The 22,140-nt window shown below is 43.4% G+C and overlaps 1 protein-coding gene across 1 annotated transcript in view; it reads left to right on the forward strand.

Annotated features, from left to right (window-relative positions):
* Window positions 1-20,980, forward strand: part of LOC139638802 (protein MTSS 1-like) — a gene marked incomplete at its 5' end in the record, with an annotated part of 62,459 nt that extends 41,479 nt beyond the window's left edge. Inside the window, 13 exons of the mRNA XM_071512831.1 lie at window positions 795-879; window positions 1,171-1,262; window positions 1,607-1,681; window positions 2,378-2,389; window positions 8,383-8,540; window positions 9,082-9,189; window positions 10,100-10,197; window positions 11,607-11,829; window positions 16,049-16,111; window positions 17,388-17,639; window positions 19,323-19,484; window positions 19,754-19,910; window positions 20,325-20,980. Coding sequence (XP_071368932.1) covers window positions 795-879; window positions 1,171-1,262; window positions 1,607-1,681; window positions 2,378-2,389; window positions 8,383-8,540; window positions 9,082-9,189; window positions 10,100-10,197; window positions 11,607-11,829; window positions 16,049-16,111; window positions 17,388-17,639; window positions 19,323-19,484; window positions 19,754-19,910; window positions 20,325-20,980 — 2,141 coding nt within the window. The remainder of the gene's footprint in view (window positions 1-794; window positions 880-1,170; window positions 1,263-1,606; window positions 1,682-2,377; window positions 2,390-8,382; window positions 8,541-9,081; window positions 9,190-10,099; window positions 10,198-11,606; window positions 11,830-16,048; window positions 16,112-17,387; window positions 17,640-19,322; window positions 19,485-19,753; window positions 19,911-20,324) is intronic.
* Between the last annotated feature and the right edge of the window lie 1,160 nt (window positions 20,981-22,140).

A 22,140-nucleotide genomic window follows, 5' to 3' on the forward strand; every position in this document is an offset into this window, starting at 1 on the left:
GTCCAATATCTCAGACAGCACTGATCGTATTTTAACGAAACTTATGGGAATGATGCATCTCACCGCTGTGGTCTGCCATTTTCAAAATGGCACCGATCAGCCGAAGAGGGTCTGTTTGTTTATTCGTTTGTCCCTGTGTCACAGGTGATATCTCAGATAACGCTGATCAGATTTTGACCAAACTTTGGGAAAGTGTTCCTCTCACTACTGCGCTCCATCGTTTGTTCGGCCATTCATTTGTCCGTGTGTCACATGTCTCAGATGAGGGAGGCTTTGACAAAACATGGGGGAAATTATGTATTTCGCCCTTGCTTGTGCCGTTTTCAAAATTACACCAATTGGCCGAAGGATGGGCGCTCAAATCAAGGCAACATACTGTGCTCGTTACTGATTGGTCGTGAGGCTCACTGCCTCATTTGTTGGGGACGACATGTTGACTGCTGTCTTGTTCAGTCTTTATTCACCTCAGATAGAGCATGGGAAATGTCAATGTGAACTTGTTTACTGGATTTTGTACAGAGGAATTTGGTGTAGCATAGTAGTCTGGTTCCAGTTAGAAATATAGCATGATATGGCATGAACATATGAGACACAAAAAAAAAAATACTGGTAGCGATTTTCAGGGGTCTGAACCTGTACTGGTATCGAAAAACTTACAGTGACACCTAGCTGTTTTCTCTGCCAACAGACAGAGACAGACTGACTGACAGATTGTCCTTTCTCCCTGTGTGTGCGTGTGTGTGTGTGTGTGTGTGTGTGTGTGTGTGTGTGTGTGTGTGTGTGTGTGTTGTCAGGAGGGACCAGGGACATCGGCTCGGCCCTCACCAGGATGTGCATGAGGCATCGCAGCATCGAGGCCAAACTCCGCCAGTTCTCCATGTGAGTAGATCTGTGTGTGTGTGTGTTTGTGTGTGTGTGTGTGTGTGTGTGTGTGTGTGTGTGTGTAATGAACAGGTGTATGATCTCCTCCCAGCTCTCCATGGCAACCTGCTCCTCCTCCCTCCTCTTCGTCCTCCTTTCCCTCTTCCGGCTGCAGCTTCCCATGTTTCCTTTCTCCGTTATGTCGCTTTTTGCCTCTCCTCAGCTCTTAGACAGAGAATACATCTGACTGGCTCTAACAGTGTGTGTGTGTGTGTGTGTGTGTGTGTGTGTGTGTGTGTGTGTTTGCAGGGTGTTTCTGGACTGTCTGATCAACCCTCTACAGGAGCAGATGGAGGAGTGGAAGAGAGTAGCCAACACCCTGGACAAAGACCACGCCAAAGGTACACACACACACACACGCACACACACACACACACAATCAGACTTTCATGTACAGACGCACATAAATGGACGTGTGCGTGCATGGGTGTGTTTATGGGTGTGTGTGTCTGTATGTGTGTGTGTGTGTGTGTTTTTGTGCACGTACGCACATGGTATATTCTATGAGTCTATGTGTGTGATTGTGGGTGTGTGTGATTTCCTGCATGTGTGTGTGTTTTTGACTCCGTACATTTGTGTATGCGCATGTTTCTCACTGTGTTTTCATCTATGTGTGTGTGTTTGTGTGTGTGTGTGTGTGTGTGTGTGTTCTCATGCACATGTGTGTGTGTGTCTCCCTCCACAGAGTACAAGAAGGCCCGTCAGGAGATCAAGAAGAAATCCTCAGACACTCTGAAGCTACAGAAGAAGGCCAAGAAAGGTTTGAAACTCTCTCTACAGTGTCATGGAGTTCAGTAACTGTTCAGAAGATTGTGTTGATGAGACCACAGACACCAAGATCATCCACGTGTCCCCGGTAGATCATTGGCTCTGGTGCTCCATGCTGTGTTGAATGATACGATCACAGCATTATTTCAAAAATGAGGGTAACACTTTACAGTAAGGGTCAATAAGTTAAGCTTAATAAGCATTAACTAACCCTTAATTAAGGTATTAATTTATACATTATTTAATAGTTTATAAAGATGACTATTAAATAATGTATAATTTAATACGTTAGTTAACATGAACACACATTAGTTAACTGTTAATTAAGGGTTAGTTAATGCTTATTAAGCATTAACTAACCCTTAACTTAGTGACCCTTATTGTAAAGTTAAGGATATTTCATTTTTGAATTATGAATCTAAAGGCCATATAATAAAAAAAAACATTATCAACTTTTTCTTTCTACAAAGTCAGTTGGACAATGTTAGTGGCCTATATAGTGTATGCTAAAGTGTTAGCATGGAGCTACTATATGATTTGTAGTGATTTTAACTCACATAGGAAAACTGTTTAGACTCTCTCTTCAGTTGGCTGTAAAATCACAACACTGATGTTTCTCTCTCTCTTTTCTCCAACCAACTGCCTCCCTTCCACCATGTGGCGTCCCATCATGCTCTGCTCTGTCCAGCCGATGTGTTTGGTAAGTTATTTTCCCCACTCACCCACCTGACACAGGATTATTTGATACATCTGTTGTCATGTTGCAGTGACCTCTGACCTCTGACCTCCTTACTGTCGGTTGCTTGTAAATGTTGGTGATGAAGCTTATTTTTCTGTTGCTAGTCATTATTGCTCTGGGTAAGAGTGTCAGCTAAATGATTGAAATGTAAAATGTAAAGGAAGTAATCTTATTGTTCTAGCAGATATTTTTGTGGTTGAAAAACAAACTGACTTGTTTCAAGAAATAATGATGAAACAAGAAAAATCTTGAAACAAGAAACTTATTTTTAAAATAACTTCATTAACTTTAACGCAAAACCAGTGAATTATCTTGGAACTAGCAACATTAACAATCGGTGTTGTAAGATCTTTTCTCATTAAATATGCTGACATGAGTCTGTTAAATAGACAAGATAAATCTTCTCTAAACTTCATTTTGTCACACGATTAGACCGAACAAGAGGCCAAACCACCAGTGTTTGGTTTTGATGTGAAGCCGGTCCAGTGGTTCCAGTCTCACCGCTCCACCGCCTCTGAACACTTGATGTAGATTTTTGAGCAGATTGTCATTAAACCCTCAGTCACATTCTGTTTTCCTGACACCCTTCAGTGTTCTCCCACACCAAATCACATCCAGCCCACTTTGGTCAGCTAAAATATTTTCCCAAGTATTTTGATGTTTGTGACTGATGTGTGTGACTCACATTTGTTTGAGGGTCGAGAGTCAGAACACAGCAATGTTCAACAAGACCAGAGTCACGTTTGACAAAAAAACTCTGAAGGAATGTTGTTCCCGGCTTGCATTAGCATTAACATAGCATTGACATAGCATTAATATAGCATAGCATGCTATGCTATGCATGCTATGCAACATAGCATGACATGACATGACAACGCAACATAGCATTAACATAACCAGCTAGCATAACATAGGCCATAACATAGCATAACACAACACAACATAATATTCCAATTCCAATTCCTTTATTTAAACAGGTAAGTCCCATTGAGATCGAGATCTCGTTTTCAAGAGAGACCTGTGTACATAACAACAAGAAAACAAAACAAACAAAATTCACGACGAGTTATTTCCAGACAATCCACATGCAGACAAAATAAGAAAACTAAGAGAAACAAGAGCAATCCCTTTATAATGCATCATCCAGCAGCAGCCTAAACGTCTCTATGGAGACAAGTCGGTCCACTTTGAGTGAGACCTGAAGCCTGTTCCATCTGTTAGGAGCATAAAAGGTGAAAGTGGTCTTTCCTGACTCTGTGTTCATACGTGGAATGTCCAGTCTAATGTATGTCTGCGAACGTGTCTGATAGCAATGAAGCTTAAAAGTGAAGACAAATACAATGGTAGCTTGCCACGTAAGGCTTTGTAAATAAACAAAAGGCAGTGTTGTTCTCTTTGAGTGGTAAGAGATATATAACATAATATAACATATGTTAACATAACATTAACAGGCTAGCATAGCAAAGGCTAACGTAAGATATGATTACATAACATAACACACTAACATGGCATAACATAAGATAGCACAACATAACATAACAGCATATAATCGCATAATAGCATAACACAGCATAGTATAACCTGGTACAGTATGCTTGTCAATTGACACATTTATCACATTTATCCAGAGCGACTTGCAGAACCATGGGCGCATTTTTGGGTACACTGGGTAAATTTTTTAGCATGGGGGGTCCAAGTGTTAATGCCTTACTGTACCCACTGAGCTACACAGGGAATAAAACCCCTAACCCCAGCAGTGTTAATTCCACATTGTACCAATTGAGCTACAAAGAACCACAAGTAAACAAAAAACAAGTCTTTCCCCTTCAGAACAAGTAGTTCCAGTTTGACGCATCATAAAACAAAAGAGGCTTATTATGATTGGAAACAAGAGCTTGTTGTTCCCGCCGACAAAGGAGCCGATGGTTTCCAGCTTTGAATTGAGCCTTTAAGACAAAATAAACAGGACCCAGGATCGACCCCTGAGGAACCTCAGATGTGGCTGGACCGCTTCAGTCAGACTGTCATTACAGAACCAGAGGAAACTCCCACTGCTCTGCTGTGAGTGTCGTGAGGGAGGGAGGGAAAGAGAGAGAGACGGAGAGAGATGGAAGAAGGAAAAATGATGGGGGAACTTCTATTGGATTGGTATGAATGTAATGAGAGAGGAAAGGAATGAAGAAGGGAGGGAAAAAGAGAAGGAGAAGGAGATGGAAAGAGGGAGATGTAGAGAGAGAGAGACAAATCTAAAGAAGAAAAGCGAAAACAGGAATTACCTTTGCATTGCTATGAATGTACGTAATGAGAGATGGAGGGAGGGAGAGATAGAAAGAGAGGCAGATGGGGAAAGAGAGAGAGATGAGAGAAAAGGATAAAGAGAGGGAAAGAGAACAAAACGAAGATGGGGAAGAAGAGAAATAGAGGGAGAAACAGGGAGAGGTTGATGGAGAGAAAGAGGTAGACAATCCTGGAGGGGAGGATTAAAAGAGAGAGAGAGAGAAAGGGAGAGTGGGAATGTGAGAGAGAGAGAGAGAGAGATGCAGAGTTGGAGAGAAAGAGAGAGAATAGAGAAAGAGAAAAGAGAGAGAGTGAGACAGACACAGAATGTGAAAGTGATCTTCTGCCCCTGGCGTCATATTGGTTGAATTTTGTGGGAAACCAGACATTACATTCCCGTCCCTTGAAGCAACTCTCTCTCTCTCTCTTTCTCTCTCTCTCTCTCTTTCTTTATCACTGAACACTTTCCCTGGAAAAATAACAGAGAGAGAGAGAGAGAGAGAGAGAGAGAGAGAGAGAGAGAGAGAGAGAGAGAGAGAGAGAGAGAGAGAGCTCTCCCATCTATCGGCCGACCACAGAAGCAGCCCCTGGCTCTCACTAGAGAAATAAAGAACTTTAATTGCATGTTTATGTCTCTCCCCTGCAGAACAGAGGAGATTACCAAAACACTGCCTTAAAGGAAAAATCCACCCGAAAACACTTTAACACTGCTAAAAAACACAGCTACTGCCTGATGTACCTTGCATTTCCAGATATCTCCAGTGGAGTTTGATATGAGAAAATGTTTCAGGATGTAAAACCTCAGCGGTAAACGTCAGGTTCTGGTGTCACTCCCTCAGAATCAAAGAGCGAGGGGCTTCTTTCTAGAGCCGCCATTTTGCACCAAGAGACGTTCAACACTCATACAGGGAGAGATCCATCGGAGAAGAGGAGAGAGAGAGACCAGTTTCTCCACCCACAGGAGCAGGAAAGAGACCAGAATGCACTGCAGCAGAGAGACAGGTTGAGGGTTTTCTCTCTCTCCCCACATCAGCTGAATGCAACAAGTTCACGCCCGTTCTCTGTGGGGTTGTTGAAAGGCATTCTGGGAAATGTAGGAAATCACTTAACTGCAGTAGAAGCAGATGAGGCAGGTTGAGGGGAAAGTGGGTTCACCAAGAAAAAAAAAGTGAATTTCCACACTTCATCACAGAGTAGCTGCTGGAATGTGTTGAAGGTCCCAGACGGATGAGATGTGACAGAGTCGGTGGATCTGAGGCGGTTTCTGCTGGACTGTCAGTCTGTTTCTCTCCGTACTCGATCTCCCTGAAGATAAATCCTGTTCAGCTGCACACAGAAAGATAAATAAAAGGTGCGAACCGGAACCGAAAATGGTTCTTTGGAGTGATGCTGTGGAAGAACCATTTCTGGCTCCACAAAGAACCTTTCAAGAACCTTTTAATATCCCAAAGAACCATCATAAACTTTTAATATACGTTTTTGAAAGATTCTGAAATTCTTAGTTATTGGATGATGCGTGATGTCATAAATGTGGAAAATAACCAAACCCCTCCATAGTATATATTGTGCTATTGCAAATGAGGCTATACAAGGGCAGATAAACAAAAACACAATGCAGGTGTCTAAGAAAAGCAGAAATGGTTCTTTTGATTGATTGATTGATTAATTTTTATTTCGAACATGTAAAAAATAAAAAAAACAAAAAAACAAAACAAGAATAACAACAAGATGAAATAAACAATAAACCTATACAACAAACTCAATAAACAAATTCACATAAACAACACAAATTAAATATTACATGTTCGAAAAGGAGTAGTAAGAAGCATACACTTATTTTTTTCCTACCCCTTTCTCAACTACTCATCCATAAACTCTTCTATACAATTTATAAACAACTATGCCAATTCTAAGTTCAACCCAAATATCCACCCGATGTCAATAAAATGAAACTAAACCTTTAACACAACCCTTCCTCATCCATATACCTCTTAAAAATATTTTTTTTTATATCTTCTTGAATTTATTTACCGTATGTTTGTACTTTGTTTTTACTCCACATCCAAACCATTCCACAAATTCACCCCACAGATTGAAATACACATACTCTTCATAGTGGTGTGAACACAGAGTTTTTTTTAAAATTAAACTTTCTTCTCAAATTATAACCCCCCTCTTCTATGGCATCACTCCGAATAACCATTTTCAGCACCTTTATTTTTCTGTGTGCCTTTTGCATTTCAGGCGTTTAGTTGCTGCTCTTATCTGCAGCGAGTTACAGAATAAGCTTCAGTTCCTACATGTCCAAGCATTTCATTTACCAGGAAACAGGATCCACTGTGACTGACGATCTTACTTAGAAACCTGGTTTGATAGTAAGTACACAGGTAACAGTAAGGAGGTCAAAGGTCAGAAAATGGTCACGTGAAAGAGAATTGTTTGGAAAAGAAATAAGAGAAATAAAAGCTAAGGAGAGAGGTAGAGGGGATTTTATTTCTCCTAAGGTGAGGATGATGTGGATTGTTGTAAAATGGAAAAAACAGTTAATTAATCTTTCATCAAGAACATCAGGATTTATGATTTCTCTTAATCTTCTTAGATTGTTTAAAGATAAAAATAAGGATGAGACTGAATGAAGAAAAATAAATGCCACCTGAAGCTCATTGCTCACAATGTCAAAAGTACAACTATATAATCTAAAATGTGATTCTTTTGAGCGCAAAGGTCTTAAAATACTTAATAACTTCACTCATAATCCATATAGAGTTTTACTTTCATGCCAGCAGTTGTTTTCTTTTTCTCATATTTTTTTTAAAAAGGAGGATATCTGGTTTTGCAGTGAAACTCCTCAGTCTTTAGTGTGGTTTGATGGTTTGTGGGAAATGTTGTTTTGAAGCCATTAAGTGTTTGAAAGCTCAGTTTGTTCCCATGTAAAGAAACTTCTGCTGAAACTGAAGAGATGTCCCAGCTCTTTATTCCTCTCTCTCTCTCTCTCTCTCTCTCTCTGTCTCTCATCAGCTGGGTTTCCATTCCAGTATATTTATCTGAATTAATGATCTATTGATTTAGAAAAGCTGAATGGAAACTACACATTTTGATAAACATTTTCTTAATATTGCAAAAAAAAAAAAAAGTCTTTGGGTTTTTGTCAGTAAGGAAGTGATGTGATTAATGTGTTTTAAGTCAGTTCTTAAAACACACTTTCATGGACTTGATTTCATGTATTTTGGGGTTTTTTATGTTTCCCTCTTTTTAATATTATGTTGTTATTATTATTATCATTTTTTTTAGCAATTTTCTTTGACTTTTTATCTCCTTTTTATACATGTTACTGTTTGTTGCCTTTTTCTAAAGCGCTTTGTAAAGTCTGCTCTTGGATAAGCACTATATAAATAAAGTTAATTACTATTATTATATTTTTTTATTTGAAAATTGATATACTGAATAGTGTTTTGAAATGAGCCTCTTCTTTTTTCACTTTATCAAAACAGTCAAGGAATATTTCTTTCAAACGGTGCCGGAAAAAATGTTGGTGGCTGCAAATCTCACACTTCAGAGAAAGAGGAGAGTTTGGGAAAAATGCAGATTATGATGACATATTGTTGATGATGATGTCATTCTGTGTGTGTGTGTGTGTGTGTGTGTGTGTGTGTGTGTGTGTGTGTGTGTGTGTGCAGGCCGTGGCGACCTGCAGCCCCAGCTGGACAGTGCCATGCAGGACGTCAGTGATAAGTACCTGCTGCTGGAGGAGACGGAGAAGCAGGCGGTGAGGAAGGCGCTGGTGGAGGAGAGGAGCCGCTTCTGCTGCTTCGTCTCCATGCTGCGGCCCGTCGTGGTCAGTGACATCATCACCTCCTCCTCCTCCTCCTCCTTCTCCTCCTCCTCCTCCACCACACCCACCACCACACCACACCACACCACACCTCATCCGTCCCAAGTCCACCAGTTAGAAAAGACCACAGGTTACAGGTTACGGAGCGCTGCCTGGTACCAGAAAGAACTTGTAAACATCCGGCAGGCACTTCACTTCCCTCTTGCCTATATTACGCCCGCCCCCAAAGTCTAGACAGCCAATCACAATAGCCGATTCTCTATGACAGCTATGACAGACAGTTGGACTGTGACAATGTTCACTCTCAAGACAATAACCCTGAAACATCTGCACAGTTTGGGAGTTTTTCCTGCTGGTTTGTCTCTGCTGTCTGGTGTGGACAGGCTGTGTGTCTCAGTCTGATGTGTGTGTGTGTGTGTGTGTTTGTGTGTGTGTGTGTGTGTGTGTGTGTGTGCATGTGTGTGTGTGTGTGTGTGTGTGTGTGTGCATGTGTGTGTGTGTGTGTGTGTGTGTGTGTGTGCATGTGTGTGTGTGTGTGTGTCAGGAGGAGGAGATGTCCATGCTGGGGGAGATCACTCACCTGCAGACTCTGACGGACGACCTGAAGACTCTGACCATGGATCCTCACAAGCTGCCGGCCTCCAGTGAACAGGTGCCCCCCCCCCCCCCCCCCCCCTCCCCCTGATCACATCACATCCGGTCCAGTCCAGTCGTATTCTAATTCTATTTCACTTTCTATTCTATTTCTGTTTTATGTTAGGTCAATATTTTGAGCCGACATTGGCCTTTTACAGAAAAATATCGGTCAGTGTCGTCCACCTCTGATATGATGGATATGATGCAGTTTGATTAATGACTTATTTATTGGAGAATCAATACTGATCAATACTCCACCGGTTGTCTATGGCAGTCGCTCTCAACCGTTTTGGATCATGGCCTCTTAAAACAACTAGATGTGATGAGAAAGAAAGATGTAAAGAATGATTTTCCTTTTTCAGCTTGTTTTAATCATCAGAGGAGGCTGAAAACTGTTCAGTTTTCCACAAAAAAATGCAAAAAATTAGAGAAAAAACTACACATAACAATACATTTTCATAGTAGAAATGGATTTTTTTCCCCTATCCCATAAATCATCTTGTGACCCCCCCGAAATGATCTCGCGACCCCCCTTGTGGGTTTCGATCCCCAGGTTGAGAACCGCTGGTCTCTGGGAAGCCCTTTAATTGATTCTAATGCAACATTTTGATCAGATTCCACACAGGTCTATGCATGAATAAGAGTAATAATGATAAAAATGATAATGATAATAATATCCTGGGTTTCAGTGGAGAGTTTTAGTGTCCCATGATGCTCTAAATGTTTCAAAGGCTTTTCCATCCTGATGAGAAGAAAACACAGAATTTTTGGGCAAGAAAATGGTCGAATTTAAAGATGTAAAAAATCTGCACTGACTGTCTCTTCACTTAGATTCTATTTCCATCGAAATAAATGAATACCCATGTTCATCTCTCTCTCTCTCTCTCTCTCTCCCTCCCTCTCTCTCTCTCTCTCTCTCTCTCCAGGTCATTGTGGACCTGAAGGGGTCAGAGTGCACCTGGTCTTATCAGACTCCGCCCTCGTCGCCGAGCACCACCGTATCCAGGAAGTCCAGCATGTGCAGGTTGGTTTCTGCAAACAAACACTCCTGTCTGTCCTCTGCTGCCCCCTGTGGGCCACAGCCAGCACTGCAGCCTGGAAATGACTTCAGATGGATGTTTCTCATTTCTGATTTTTGTATTTGTTGATTAAATGGAGAATCACATTTTTTTCCCAGTATTTGGCATATGTTAGTACTCTGAGATGTGTAGAAGTGACAGTTAAAAACTGAATGGCAGTGAGCAGTATGTACTATTGTTATTCCTGTCTGAATCATGCAGAAGAGGTTTAGGGCCACATGAAAAACTCTGAATTCTGACTTTAATCTCAGAATTCAACTCAGAATTTTCTGAGTTTATGCTCAGAAATCTGACTTTATTCATACAAATCTGACAATCTTACTCAAATAACTCAAACTCAAATAAATGTTTCACATGTGGCCCTCACCCTCTTCTGGAGGAGCATCATGTGTTTCCCTTGTGTTAGAAGCAGAGGAGGCTGCAGCTGTTCAACAACAACAACAACAGCTCAACCTGAACCAGAGCTTAACCAGGATATGAGCAGTAGTCGGTGTTGTGTCAAAATTTGTATCCCCCTAAAAAAAATGCATTTCACCTGGAGGTTTGTGTTCATCTTGAAGAAAATGAGATTATTATTATGTCAAACCTCAAGCACTTATTGATTCTACAAGTATGTTGTCAGGCTATAGTTAGTTACATAGTTATAGTTATAGTTAATTACAGGACACCACCATTTTACAAAACATACATCTTCCGGTGATACATATAAGAGCAAAAAAAAAAAAAGTAAATAAGTACTACCATATTCTTTCAAATAACATATTTGAAATGATAGGTTTCAAATGAAACTGAAAAGAACTGCTACAAACTTCCAGTTTATCTTGATAAAGAGATTTTCTTCTCCTCTCCCAGGCTTTCTCCAGGTAACTAGCTCATCTAAATGTTTCATAAGCGAACAGCCAACTCAATCTTTGTGCATCATCCATATTTACAAAATCAATATCTGTTTTTATCTTACTAAACAAAGTATTGCACAGTTCCCAGTAAAAAAGGCAATAGAAAACAAAGTGAAACTTATTATATCGCTATAAATTGGTCTATTTGTTATTTATTAAACACATTTCCCCCATAATAATTGACAAAACACACACTCACACTTTTTCCTCTCTCTCTCTCCCTCCCTCTGTCTCTCTCTCTCCCCCCTCCCTCTCTCCCCCTCCCTCCCTCCCTTTCTTTCTCTCTCCTTCTCCCTCCCTCCCTCTCCCTCTTTCTCTCCTTCCCTCCCTCTCCCTCCCTCCCTCTCCCTCCCTCCCTCCCTCTCTCTCCCCCTCTCTCCCCTCTCTCCCCCCTCCCTCTCCCTCCCTCTCCCCCTCCCTCCCTCCCCCTCTCTCCCCCCCCCCCCTCCCCCCCGCAGCAGTCTGAACAGCGTGAACAGCAGTGACTCTCGCTCCAGCGGCTCTCACTGTCACTCGCCCACCTCTCACTTCCGGTACCGGGCCTCCTCCTCCTCCTCCTCCGCCCTGCCCCAGCAGACCCCGGCCCGCCTCTCCTCCGTCTCGTCCCACGACTCCGGCTTCATCTCCCAGGACGCCTACCAGTCCAAGTCCCCCTCGCCCATGCCGCCCGAAACCTGCCAGGTAAGCGGGGGGGCGGAGTCACGGGTCGTTCATGTGAGTTCATGTGAGGTAGGATGGGAAAACTCACTGCTGGATATTTTAAGTTATCATCTGTCCGGTACAGAAGCCCTGAGAGGCAAGAGAATAAAACATTCAGATTCTTTTTGCAGATCCAAATATCTAATTTCTATTTTTTTTTCTCCTGTGTTAATGTCAGTGAATGAAAAGAGAGAAATGTATTATATCAGGATAAACCCCTTGAGAACAACCAAACAAACAACAAACTAAATAACAAAAGAAAGAGAAAAAAGAGAGAGTTACAACCGTAGACTAGACACAATCAGTATAAAACAAAAGGATCAGTCTATAAATAAAGGAAATAAAGGAACAGTGATGGCATTACTGAAAACATCAGGCAAGATGAGAAACATGAGAAAACAAAAGAATTTTAAATAAGTAAAATGATGACAGAGAACGGATATTTACAGGAAACTTATTCCAATCAGAAGGAGCCAAACAATATTTAAGCAGGATTGTTTTCTAAATGTAAAGTTTTTTTCTCCTCATGTTGACTTTAGAGCAGCAGAAACACAATCCTTTCTCTAAATTTAGCCTTTTTTTTCTCCTGTTTTTATCTCACTATATATTGACTTACCGACAGGTGAATTTTTTTTGCCAGTATTCTTTTTTAGAAAATCTACCAAATTTTTGTTTCTCTTATTTTTATCTCACCATGTTGACATATGAGCAGGTGAAAAAAAAAAAACTTGCCAGGATCCTTTTTCTAAGCTCTACCAATTGTTTTTCTATTTTTTGTATCGATTACAACTTGACACTTACACACAAAACATGTCATTAACATGTTATTGACAACACAACATACATGTCAAGTGACGCATCATACCTGTGCTAGTGACCACATTCAAACACAAAGAGGTGTTTGAATGTCAGGTGAAAACGTCATATCTCCAAAATGTCAACTTTTCACTTACTAAGACAAACAGCCTTATTTTTAGCTTTATAACAAGACATTTTTCTTTCCTTCTTTTTTTAAAACTTACCGGTTTTAAAACTGCCTCAACATATAGAGGAGAATGTAAAACCTCCATTTATGTTAAAATATGAAAATTCATATTTTCACCCGACGACGACGACATTCTCCTCATAAAAACACTTTGACATAAATAGTGTGTTCATCTGTGCCAGTTGAGGCAGGTAAGGGCGTGGAAATGTGCACACACACACACACACACACACACACACACACACCACACACACACACACACACACACACACACACACACACACACACACACACACGATCCTCGCCATTGTACTCTAATCCACTCTCTCTCCCACCAATGCGGTCAGAGAATCCTCCTGGTTGCTAGGTTACCGTGCGTTCATTAGCCAGAAGCAGCAGCTCCTCTGTGTGTGTGTGTGTTTGTGTGTGTGTGTGTGTGTGTGTGTGTGTGAGCTCCAGTGTGTGTGTGTGTGAGCTCCAGTGTTTGCTGACTCACCCCGGCTGCCTTCGCTGCCAGAGCGACAGATGCAGCCAGGCGCCCTGCTGGCGCTCCCCACAGGGTTCACCAAGCTGCGGCTCGGGGGCCGGGGGCGGGCCGCAGGGAGAGAACACCGGAGTCGTTCTGCTGTTTTTTATCGCCGCAGTCACATGACCTCTGCTGTGAACAGTAGAAACGCATCGATGTATTTCCACAGTCTGAAGCTCCTGCTGTCTGCTCTGCTGCAGGTTTGAACTCACAGGCTCCCGTAGTTTCAACAATACATTAAAACAGTGAAGACTCAAACTGCTGCACTGACTCATTAATCCATCATGTTGAACAGCAGGTGGTTTGCAGTTTTTATTAAACATGACTTTATTATGCAGCTACTTATCCCACTACTATAATTGGAGAGCGGTTGTGTGTTTGTGTGTCCCACCATGGAGGAGAGGAGAGGAGAGGAGACAAGGAGAGGAGGAGAGGAGGCAAGGAGAGGAAAGGACAGGAGGAGAGCAGAGAGGAGAGGAGGAGAGGAGAGGGGGGGAGAGGAGACAAGGAGAGGAGGAGAGGAGGCAAGGAGAGAAAAGGACAGGAGGAGAGCAGAGAGGAGAGAGGAGAGGAGAGGAGAGGAGGCAAGGAGAGGAAAGGACAGGAGGAGAGCAGAGAAGAGAGGAGAGGAGAGGAGAGGAGAGAGAGGAGAGGAGAGGAGACAAGGAGAGGAGGAGAGGAGGCAAGGAGAGGAGAGCAGAGAGGAGAGGAGGGGAGGAGAGGAAAGGAGAGGAGACAAGGAGAAGAGATGGGAGGAGAGGAGAGGAGAGGAAAGAGAGGAAAGGAGAGGAGACAAGGAGAGGAGAGGAGGAGAGGAGAGGAAAGGAGACAAGGAGAGGAAAGGAGAGGAGACAAGGAGAAGAGATGAGAGGAGAGGAGAGGAGGAGAGTGGAGAGGAGAGGAAAGGAGAGGAAGAGAGGAGAGGAGACAAGGAGAGGAAAGGAGAGGAGACAAGGAGAAGAGATGAGAGGAAGAGAGGAGACAAGGAGAGGACAGGAGACAAGGAGAGAAGATGAGGAGAGGAAAGGAGAGGAGGAGAGGAGAGGAGACAAGGAGGTTATAAATTGTAGTTGAGTTTAATGGGACTATTTTCACTTTTTCCATTACTGTGCACTGTTACGTTCTCCTGGTGGCAGTGAAGAGGCAAACGATCTGTTCACAGGGGAAGAACTGCTTTGTTTCTCCATTTCTGTGTGTGGATCTTCTGTTGTGTTTCCCTTGATGTTTTCTTTCATCCAGCACCAATCTTTTGGATGTGCATGTCTTTATTTTGATTTTGATCTTCAGTAGAGTATGACTTCACACCTGCAGCAGGACAGACAGTCATTCAGTGTTGCATTCAGACTCTTCATGGCCGTTAATAGAGACAAGAAAAACCCTAAAGTGACACCGGTGTTCTCCTGTAACACACTGTATGAACTGAGCGCTCCTTCACATGGAAACATACAGGAACCTCTTCTAGGATACAAACACTTCACATAAGCCTGACTCTTCTTCTGCTGCTCATAACACGGCTTTTCTTCTTCGGGTGATTTTGAGGCGATGGAGATGGGCAGCACCGAGGGGAAAAATCACTGTTCATAACATAGAGGACCGTAAAGAAGAGTGGAATAATATCAGTCAGAAATTACCTGCACAGCTGCTCATCTACATGGAGTATGAATACATGCACACCAGTACGATTACTACTAACTGCCTGGTTTACATGGATTCATTTTTGATAAATACAACATGAATGCAAATAAATACAACATCCGGGTTACTGCGTCTGATGACCTTTGACCTGTGCAGTTTGAAAAAGTCAAAAGATGTTTGCTGAGGTGTTTACATCCTCGATAAATAGAAAGATTGAGGTTCAGTAACTCTGATTAAAGCAATCAGATAAATGAGTTCACATGGCAGTTTCAATAGTGGGAGTATTGGCTTAATCAGGTTGGCATCAAATTATTATTAGTGTGCATGTAAACATATTTATAACCTCAATATTAAGAGATTCATTCCACAATGAGATACAGGCGATGCTTATTCTTACAAAATGAGAGCAAAAAATGTAAACAAATGAGACTTTTTCAAGGACAGCGGGTAACTGGAGTCAAAGCGGTAACACTTGTACAGACCGGATGTTCTATACTTCAGAAATATTGAATGATGATGAACGATTTCCCAGAGTAGATCTACGACATTTTGGAAAACATCTCCTACCTGCCGCCCGGCTCTCAGCCTGCAGCTTCTCATCTCCATCTGCTGAACCTGCTTCTGCTTCCTTTAACTCTGAAAACAACAAACCTGCAGTGACAAGCTGCTCGGTCTGTTCTGTGTACTTCACGCTTCCCGGCTGATTCTCCTGCTTCGGATTTATTTACTTTCAACTTATCTTCTTTTTTTATTAATCAGCAGCATCAGTCATAACCTGCTCCCTCTGCTTTTTTTTCTCTGTTTGTCTGTTTCTCTCTGTCTTTTCCTCTCTCTCTGCTTAACCTGACGTTTTCTTGGCTGCCCTCTGCATTCTGCAAACTGCTGACTGTGCGTGTGTGTGTGTGTGTGTGTGTGTGTGTGTGTGTGTGTGTGTGTGTGTGTGTGTGTGTCTGTGTGTGTGTGTGTGTGTGTGTGTGTGTGTGTGTGTGTGCGCGCTCTGCATGGCTCTGCTGCAGTCGTGTGTGTCTCCATCGTCCGTCTCTAAGAGCGCTCAGCCTGTCAGTGAGGAGCCTTCCTCCTCCTCCTCCTCCTCTTCCTCACCCACACACCAGGAACAGGTGAACATTCACACACATGAGCACGCACACACACACACACACACACACACACACACACACACACACAAGAATATGCAGAAACACACAGATGAACAGACCTAGACATGGGGATTTGGACAAGCACAGTCATGCACAGGTGTATACACACACACACACACACACACACACACACACACACACACACACACACACACACACACACTGCAAGGTTTTCAGGCAGGTCGAGCATCATCACCTCCTGTGCAGAGGCCGACACTCCTCTGCTTTCATTATTTTGTACTTAAAGGTGCTACGTGAAGCATTTTAAATATCAATATATCATTAAATTAATAGTGATTCCTCTGTATAATGACCGTAAACAAATAAGAGTGGATTGTTGCAGTAGTATTGTTAGTTCTAGTGTTTCTCCACATTAAGACTACATTTCCCATAAGCCCCGTTGCTTCCTATTGCTCCATGTTTGTTTACCGTAATTAAACGTATTTTTAACGTCTCAAATTTACAGAAGAGTATTAGGGCCATTGTAGGTGAATTTATTATTACCGCAGCAGGAGGGAGGGGGGTAATATTCTGACTCTAATCTCCGAATTTCTTAGTTTTTTCTCAGAATATTACCCCGTCCCCCCAGCTGTGGTAAAAAATCACCTATAATGGCCCCAATGCTCTTCCGTACAAATCAAATGTAGTATGATTTAGCGATATTATATGGAAGCGTAATGCATTCACTTGAGAAAAAAAAAAAGCCCTGTTTTTCTGAATTAACAAGATAATTATCTCAGAATTCTGAGAAAAGTTTTCATGGAAAAAAAAAAATTCTGCTCTGTTTTTCTGAATTAACGAGATGGAGTAGTTGCGATACCATCTATATTACTGAAAGACACGAGTATCTCCCAATGTTTCAAACCAAAAGCAAAATAAAACTGGATTAAACTTAACAGGCGGGACGTTTGCTCCATGAAATCGAGCTCTCAAGTAGGAATGAGAGCTTCTGTTGGGATTTTGAAATATGTCATTCATTCAGAAAAACAGCAGAATAATTTTTTCCCATGAAAACTTTTCTCAGAATTCTGAGATAATTATCTCGTTAATTCAGAGAAACAGGGCAATTTCTTTTTTCTGAAGTGAATGCATTACAGTTCCATAATATTAAAACGCTTCACACAGCACCTTTCATTTTATCCCTGTGCATTATCTTCATGTTTTTTACGTCTCTCACCAGTCAGAACCATCGTCATCGATTTTGATTTCCTCCTCTTCCTCCCTCGCTCACCTTCAGTTGTCAAACGGCTTCGAGCCTCAGGCTGCCCTCTACCTGCTGCAGGCCCAGGACGGCCTGCTCCTCCCTCCATACTTCACCTCCTCCTCCTCCTCCTCCTCACCCACCTCCCCCATCTCCTCGCCCTCCTATTCGTCCGTCTCCCCCGTGTGGGCGTGGTCTCGTCCGGGCTCCGGCCTATCAGGAGAGTTCCCGCCCCTCTGCCCCCTGGGGCCCGGGATGGTCCCGTCATCCAGAGTCCCGTCCTGGAAGGTTTGATCCTCGTTCTGCACCCGATGGCTTCCTTCTTTCCTTCCTTTTCCTGCTTCTTTCCTTCCTTCCGTCCTTTCTTCCTTTTCCCTGCTTCTTTCCTTCCTTTTTTCTATCCTTCCCTCTTTTACCTTCCATCCTTCTTCCTCTCCTTCATTTGTTTGTTTGATTCTTGTTTTCTTTGTGACATCTTTTCGTCCTATTTTTAATACCTTTTTCCTTCCTTTCGTTTCCTCCCTTCCTTTCCTTTTCACTCATTCCTTCCTGCTTTCTATCCTTCCCTTCTTCTGTTCTTTCTCTCCTTCCATCCTTAATTTCTTCCTTTGTTTGCATGTTTCTCTTGTCCTTTTTTGTCTTTTCATTCATCCATTGTCTTTCTCTCCTTCCTACCTCTCTCATTCTTTGTTTCTTCCCCTCCTTCCTCCCTTCCTGCTCTGTTAAGTTTCTTACCCGTTTGGAAGAAAATAACTTTTTCTCCTCAGCAGACATGAAAGTTTCCAGTCATCTGTTTTGTCTCATTTCATCTCCTCATCTCTTTGAGTCTGTCAGCTTCATGATCCACAGACAGAGCTTCAAACACAACACACACACAACACTACAAACCCTTTAGAAGAAGCACTGGTCATGCTTTGACCAGCTCTCTACTATAACAATGTTTTTTACTGTAATAATAATAATGCAGTCTCTTTGATCAGCACCAGTTAAAATCCTTGCTGCTGTTTTCTGAATGAAGTGAAGTCAGACTGAGGGAAGAGTGGAGAGAGAGTCAGTAGATTAAACAATGATGATTAAACAACTGATATGTGTTTTAACTGATCTTGGTCATCAGTCCATCATCAGTATATCTCTGCTATCGTGAAAACCTTGTATCTCCTACGTATCGATAAAGAAAAACAGCCTTGGTTTTAGCTTGACCACCATGTGCTTTTGACTTTAACTGATCTGGTTTGAAAGGGTTTAATGCAGTGATTCTCAACCTTTTTCATATCAAGGGCCCTAATTTAGTCCACATTAGAGCCACAGACCCCCCATTTGATGAGATTTTGTCTCTCTGACCCAAATCTGAGAATATTTTTATTGTTAGATTTGATTTTGTCCAGAATCCCATGACTGTCTGTATTGCAGGTAGAGAGATAACAGAGAAACTATGAAACAGTCATTCTTCTACATTCTCTAATTGTGTTAACTTCTTGTAAATGAAATAATGATGATGTTTAACAATTCATCAATTTGCTGGGGACCCCCTGGAACCCCCTCAAGGACCCCTGGCGGTCCCCGGACCCCACGTTGAGAACCACTGGTTTAATGAACCTGTCTTAACCTCTACAAGAGCATGTGATCCTTCAACTGAAATCAGCATCAGATTAGTTTTTTTGAGCTGTGAACATGGTTATAAGTCTTCTATATAGTGGAATAGCATATTCAACATTTTCTGAATTAAGTCCTGCTGCATCCGTTTCTCAGGGCAGAAAATGGTTCTTGCTCTGCTTTCTATGAGCTCTGAACCTCTGGCCCCGCCTCCATCAGTGATGTCATGACAGGTATTTCACCTCAGGCAGAGTTACAAGGTTTTCACACGACGGCTGTGATATGTGTACGGTAAAGCCGCCTGTGGATTACACTGACAACACTGTGACTGTAAACCGCCTGCACAGACAGTCCCTTCTGATCCGGCTCTCTCTGCAGGACTGGGCCAAGCCCGGCCCGTACGACCAGCCCATGGTCAACACCCTGAGGAGGAGCAAGGACCGGAGGGAGACCGCGGATCCCAGCGGCCACCAGGGCGCTGATGTCACCACACCGGGGGAGGAGCCACAGAGGGTCAGAGGAACCCACTCAGCGGCCAAGGTGGGCTGCTGGTTCCAAAAACTGATATTTCAGATGTGATGAGAGAATATTTAGGATGCGATCACACCTAGAGTTTGTTTTCTTTGGACTGAACCAGAGTGGAGAAGTTCACTTGGAAACAAAAATCACATGACTCACAACTCCTGTATGTTGGATTTTAATCTGGGAGAGTGTGATTGTAAAAACATAATATGAATGCCCATCTGTGTGTGTGTGTGTGTGTGTGTGTGTGTGTGTGTGTGTGTGTGTGTGTGTGTGGGGCCCAGCAGGAGGACAGGGAGGCCCATGAGGAGCTGGCCCGAGCCTTGGCCCGCAGCCTGCAGCTGGACATCCACGCCTCCAGCAGAGACTCGCTGCAGGGGTCCAGCGGCTACAGCAGCCAGACCAACACACCCTGCTGCTCCGAGGACACCATCCCTTCACAGGGTACACACACACACACACACACACACACACACACACACTTAACCCTTCTATTCCTCTCTCCTTCATGTCAGACCTACTTCAACAGACAAAGATCAGTGTTTAAAGCTACAATATGAACCTTTCACCTGGAAGCGTGAAGTGTTTTGTTAGCCCTCCTCCCCCTCAGCTGGTTAAGTTCCCTCCCCAACACCTGGCCCCGCCCATAAGACACGCCCACAGGAAATGGTTTATGCCCCAAAATGTCCCAAAATCATTGAAAAAAGCAGTTTCAGGCAAACAGGGGATTTAGGCCTGAACACAGACTGATGATGTGAATATACACAGTTGATTTATTATTTTAATGTGAAAATGTTGCAAACTGGTTTTAATTAATAATAAAGATCATTATGAAACTGTTTCCTCTCTCTCCCTCAGTATCAGACTGTGATTACTTCTCCATGGGAGCGGACCAGGAGGGCGAGCAGCAGCAGTCTTCAGACTTCGACAAATCTTCCACCATCCCCAGGAACAGCGACATCGGCCAATCCTACCGCCGCATGTTCCAGTCCAAACGCCCCGCCTCCACCGCCGGCTTGCCCTCCAACCCCTCCGCCATCATCACCCCGGGGGTCGCCACCATCCGACGCACGCCGTCCTCCAAACCCAACCTGCGGCGGCCCTCGGGAGGCCTCGGCCTGGGCCCCATCCCCATCAAGCCCCCCATGATCCCCGTGAAGACGCCCACCGTGCCCGAGCTCCCGGGCGGCGGCCCGGGGTTCCCCGGCAGGGCGGCGACGGAGGAAGGCGACGCCTCGCGGAGCCCGCTCGGCCCGTTCTCACCGGGCGGCGGCAGGCCGCCGTCGCCCAAGACCGGCCCCTGGGACGCCCGGACGCAGGGCGAGGGGTCGGACCCGCCCACGCCGCCGCCGCAGCCCGGCGGCCGGGTGTCGGAGTGGGAGCGCCGGCCTCTCCCGGAGCTCCTGGAGGAGACAGAGTGTTGCGAGGTGGAGGACGTTCTGGTGGCCATCCGCCGAGGCGTCAAGCTCAAGAAGACGACGACCAACGACCGATCGGCACCGAGGATCCACTGAGAGGAGCGGGTCGGGTCGGGTCGGGTCGGGTCGGGTCGGTTCGACTCGCGCCATTTTGCGTCCCCGGGTTGAATTTAAGTGAATGCGCTCTGGGAGGGACACACAATGGCCGCTGCTAAGTAGCTGCAAACGGGAGCTGTGACATCCAAGGATCGGAGGAAGAAGTTGCCCCAAGTCTCTGATCGAGGATCAGTTTCGTAATTTTGTTGAAGGGATTTTTCATTTTGGTGTCGCATTTGAAGAGCTCTTTTCTAAAATGCTGTATTTTTCTGATTTCAGGTTAAAAAAACATAGTACCATCATTTAGTATCTCTAAAACATAAAGGATCCACTCTGTAAAAGTGCTGAGTAGTAGTTTTTTCAACCTTTTGTTACCTATTATCCTTCAAAAAGTACCATAATTTGTCTTAATTTTTGGTCATCATTTCACAGTAGTAGATGTAAATGGATATCTCTAGTTTTGTGTTTTTAATTTCTGGATATCTTTAGTTTTGACACATATACGATCATGTGAGCTTATGAACCGTCACCCATCAACATGACTGGCTGCCCGTAGTGATGTCACTCACATAATTCATAGCATCACATTACTGTACTTCTGTTAAATGATACAAGGACCAACACAATATTTTACTTGAGAAGAAAATCTTTCAGGAGCAGATAGAGTTGGAGTTTGACTTGTGTTGAGGTGAGCTTGCTGGAAAATGACAAATTCGTACCAAAATGAAATATCTCCTTCAAGTGAATCTTAGATTATCCTGCAAGAACCCTTATTTCCTGAAAATTCCCAATAGGAAAGTTATTTTGTTCCGGCCAGAAACTGTCTGAAACACTTTTCCCTTTAAGAAAAACATTGCAGCCTCTTGCAAATTGAAAATTGCCGTAGTCAATATTGCACGTGACTAGTTTCAGTGAAATTCCCCTTTGAGGCTTCTATTGGGAACGCTGATGCTGATCCCAGGTCATTTCTTCAGGGCAACTTCAGCCAGGAGTGTGCGGAAGAGAACAGGGGTGAAAGGTCGACCCTGCGGACCGCGAGAGGGTTGCACGCAATCCTTCTTGTAGCAGAAATGGATAGATGAAACAACTAAATGCGTGTAGTCTGTGGATGGAGTGACGGTGAGAGTAACGAAGACGAGGGGAAGAAATGCTGGAAGAAA

The sequence above is a fragment of the Centroberyx affinis genome, unplaced genomic scaffold, assembly GCF_046629955.1.
Source record: "Centroberyx affinis isolate AG114_WGS23_722 - 3 ecotype Tasmania unplaced genomic scaffold, CSIRO-AGI_Caff_v1 ptg006571l_1, whole genome shotgun sequence".
NCBI lineage: Eukaryota > Metazoa > Chordata > Actinopteri > Beryciformes > Berycidae > Centroberyx > Centroberyx affinis.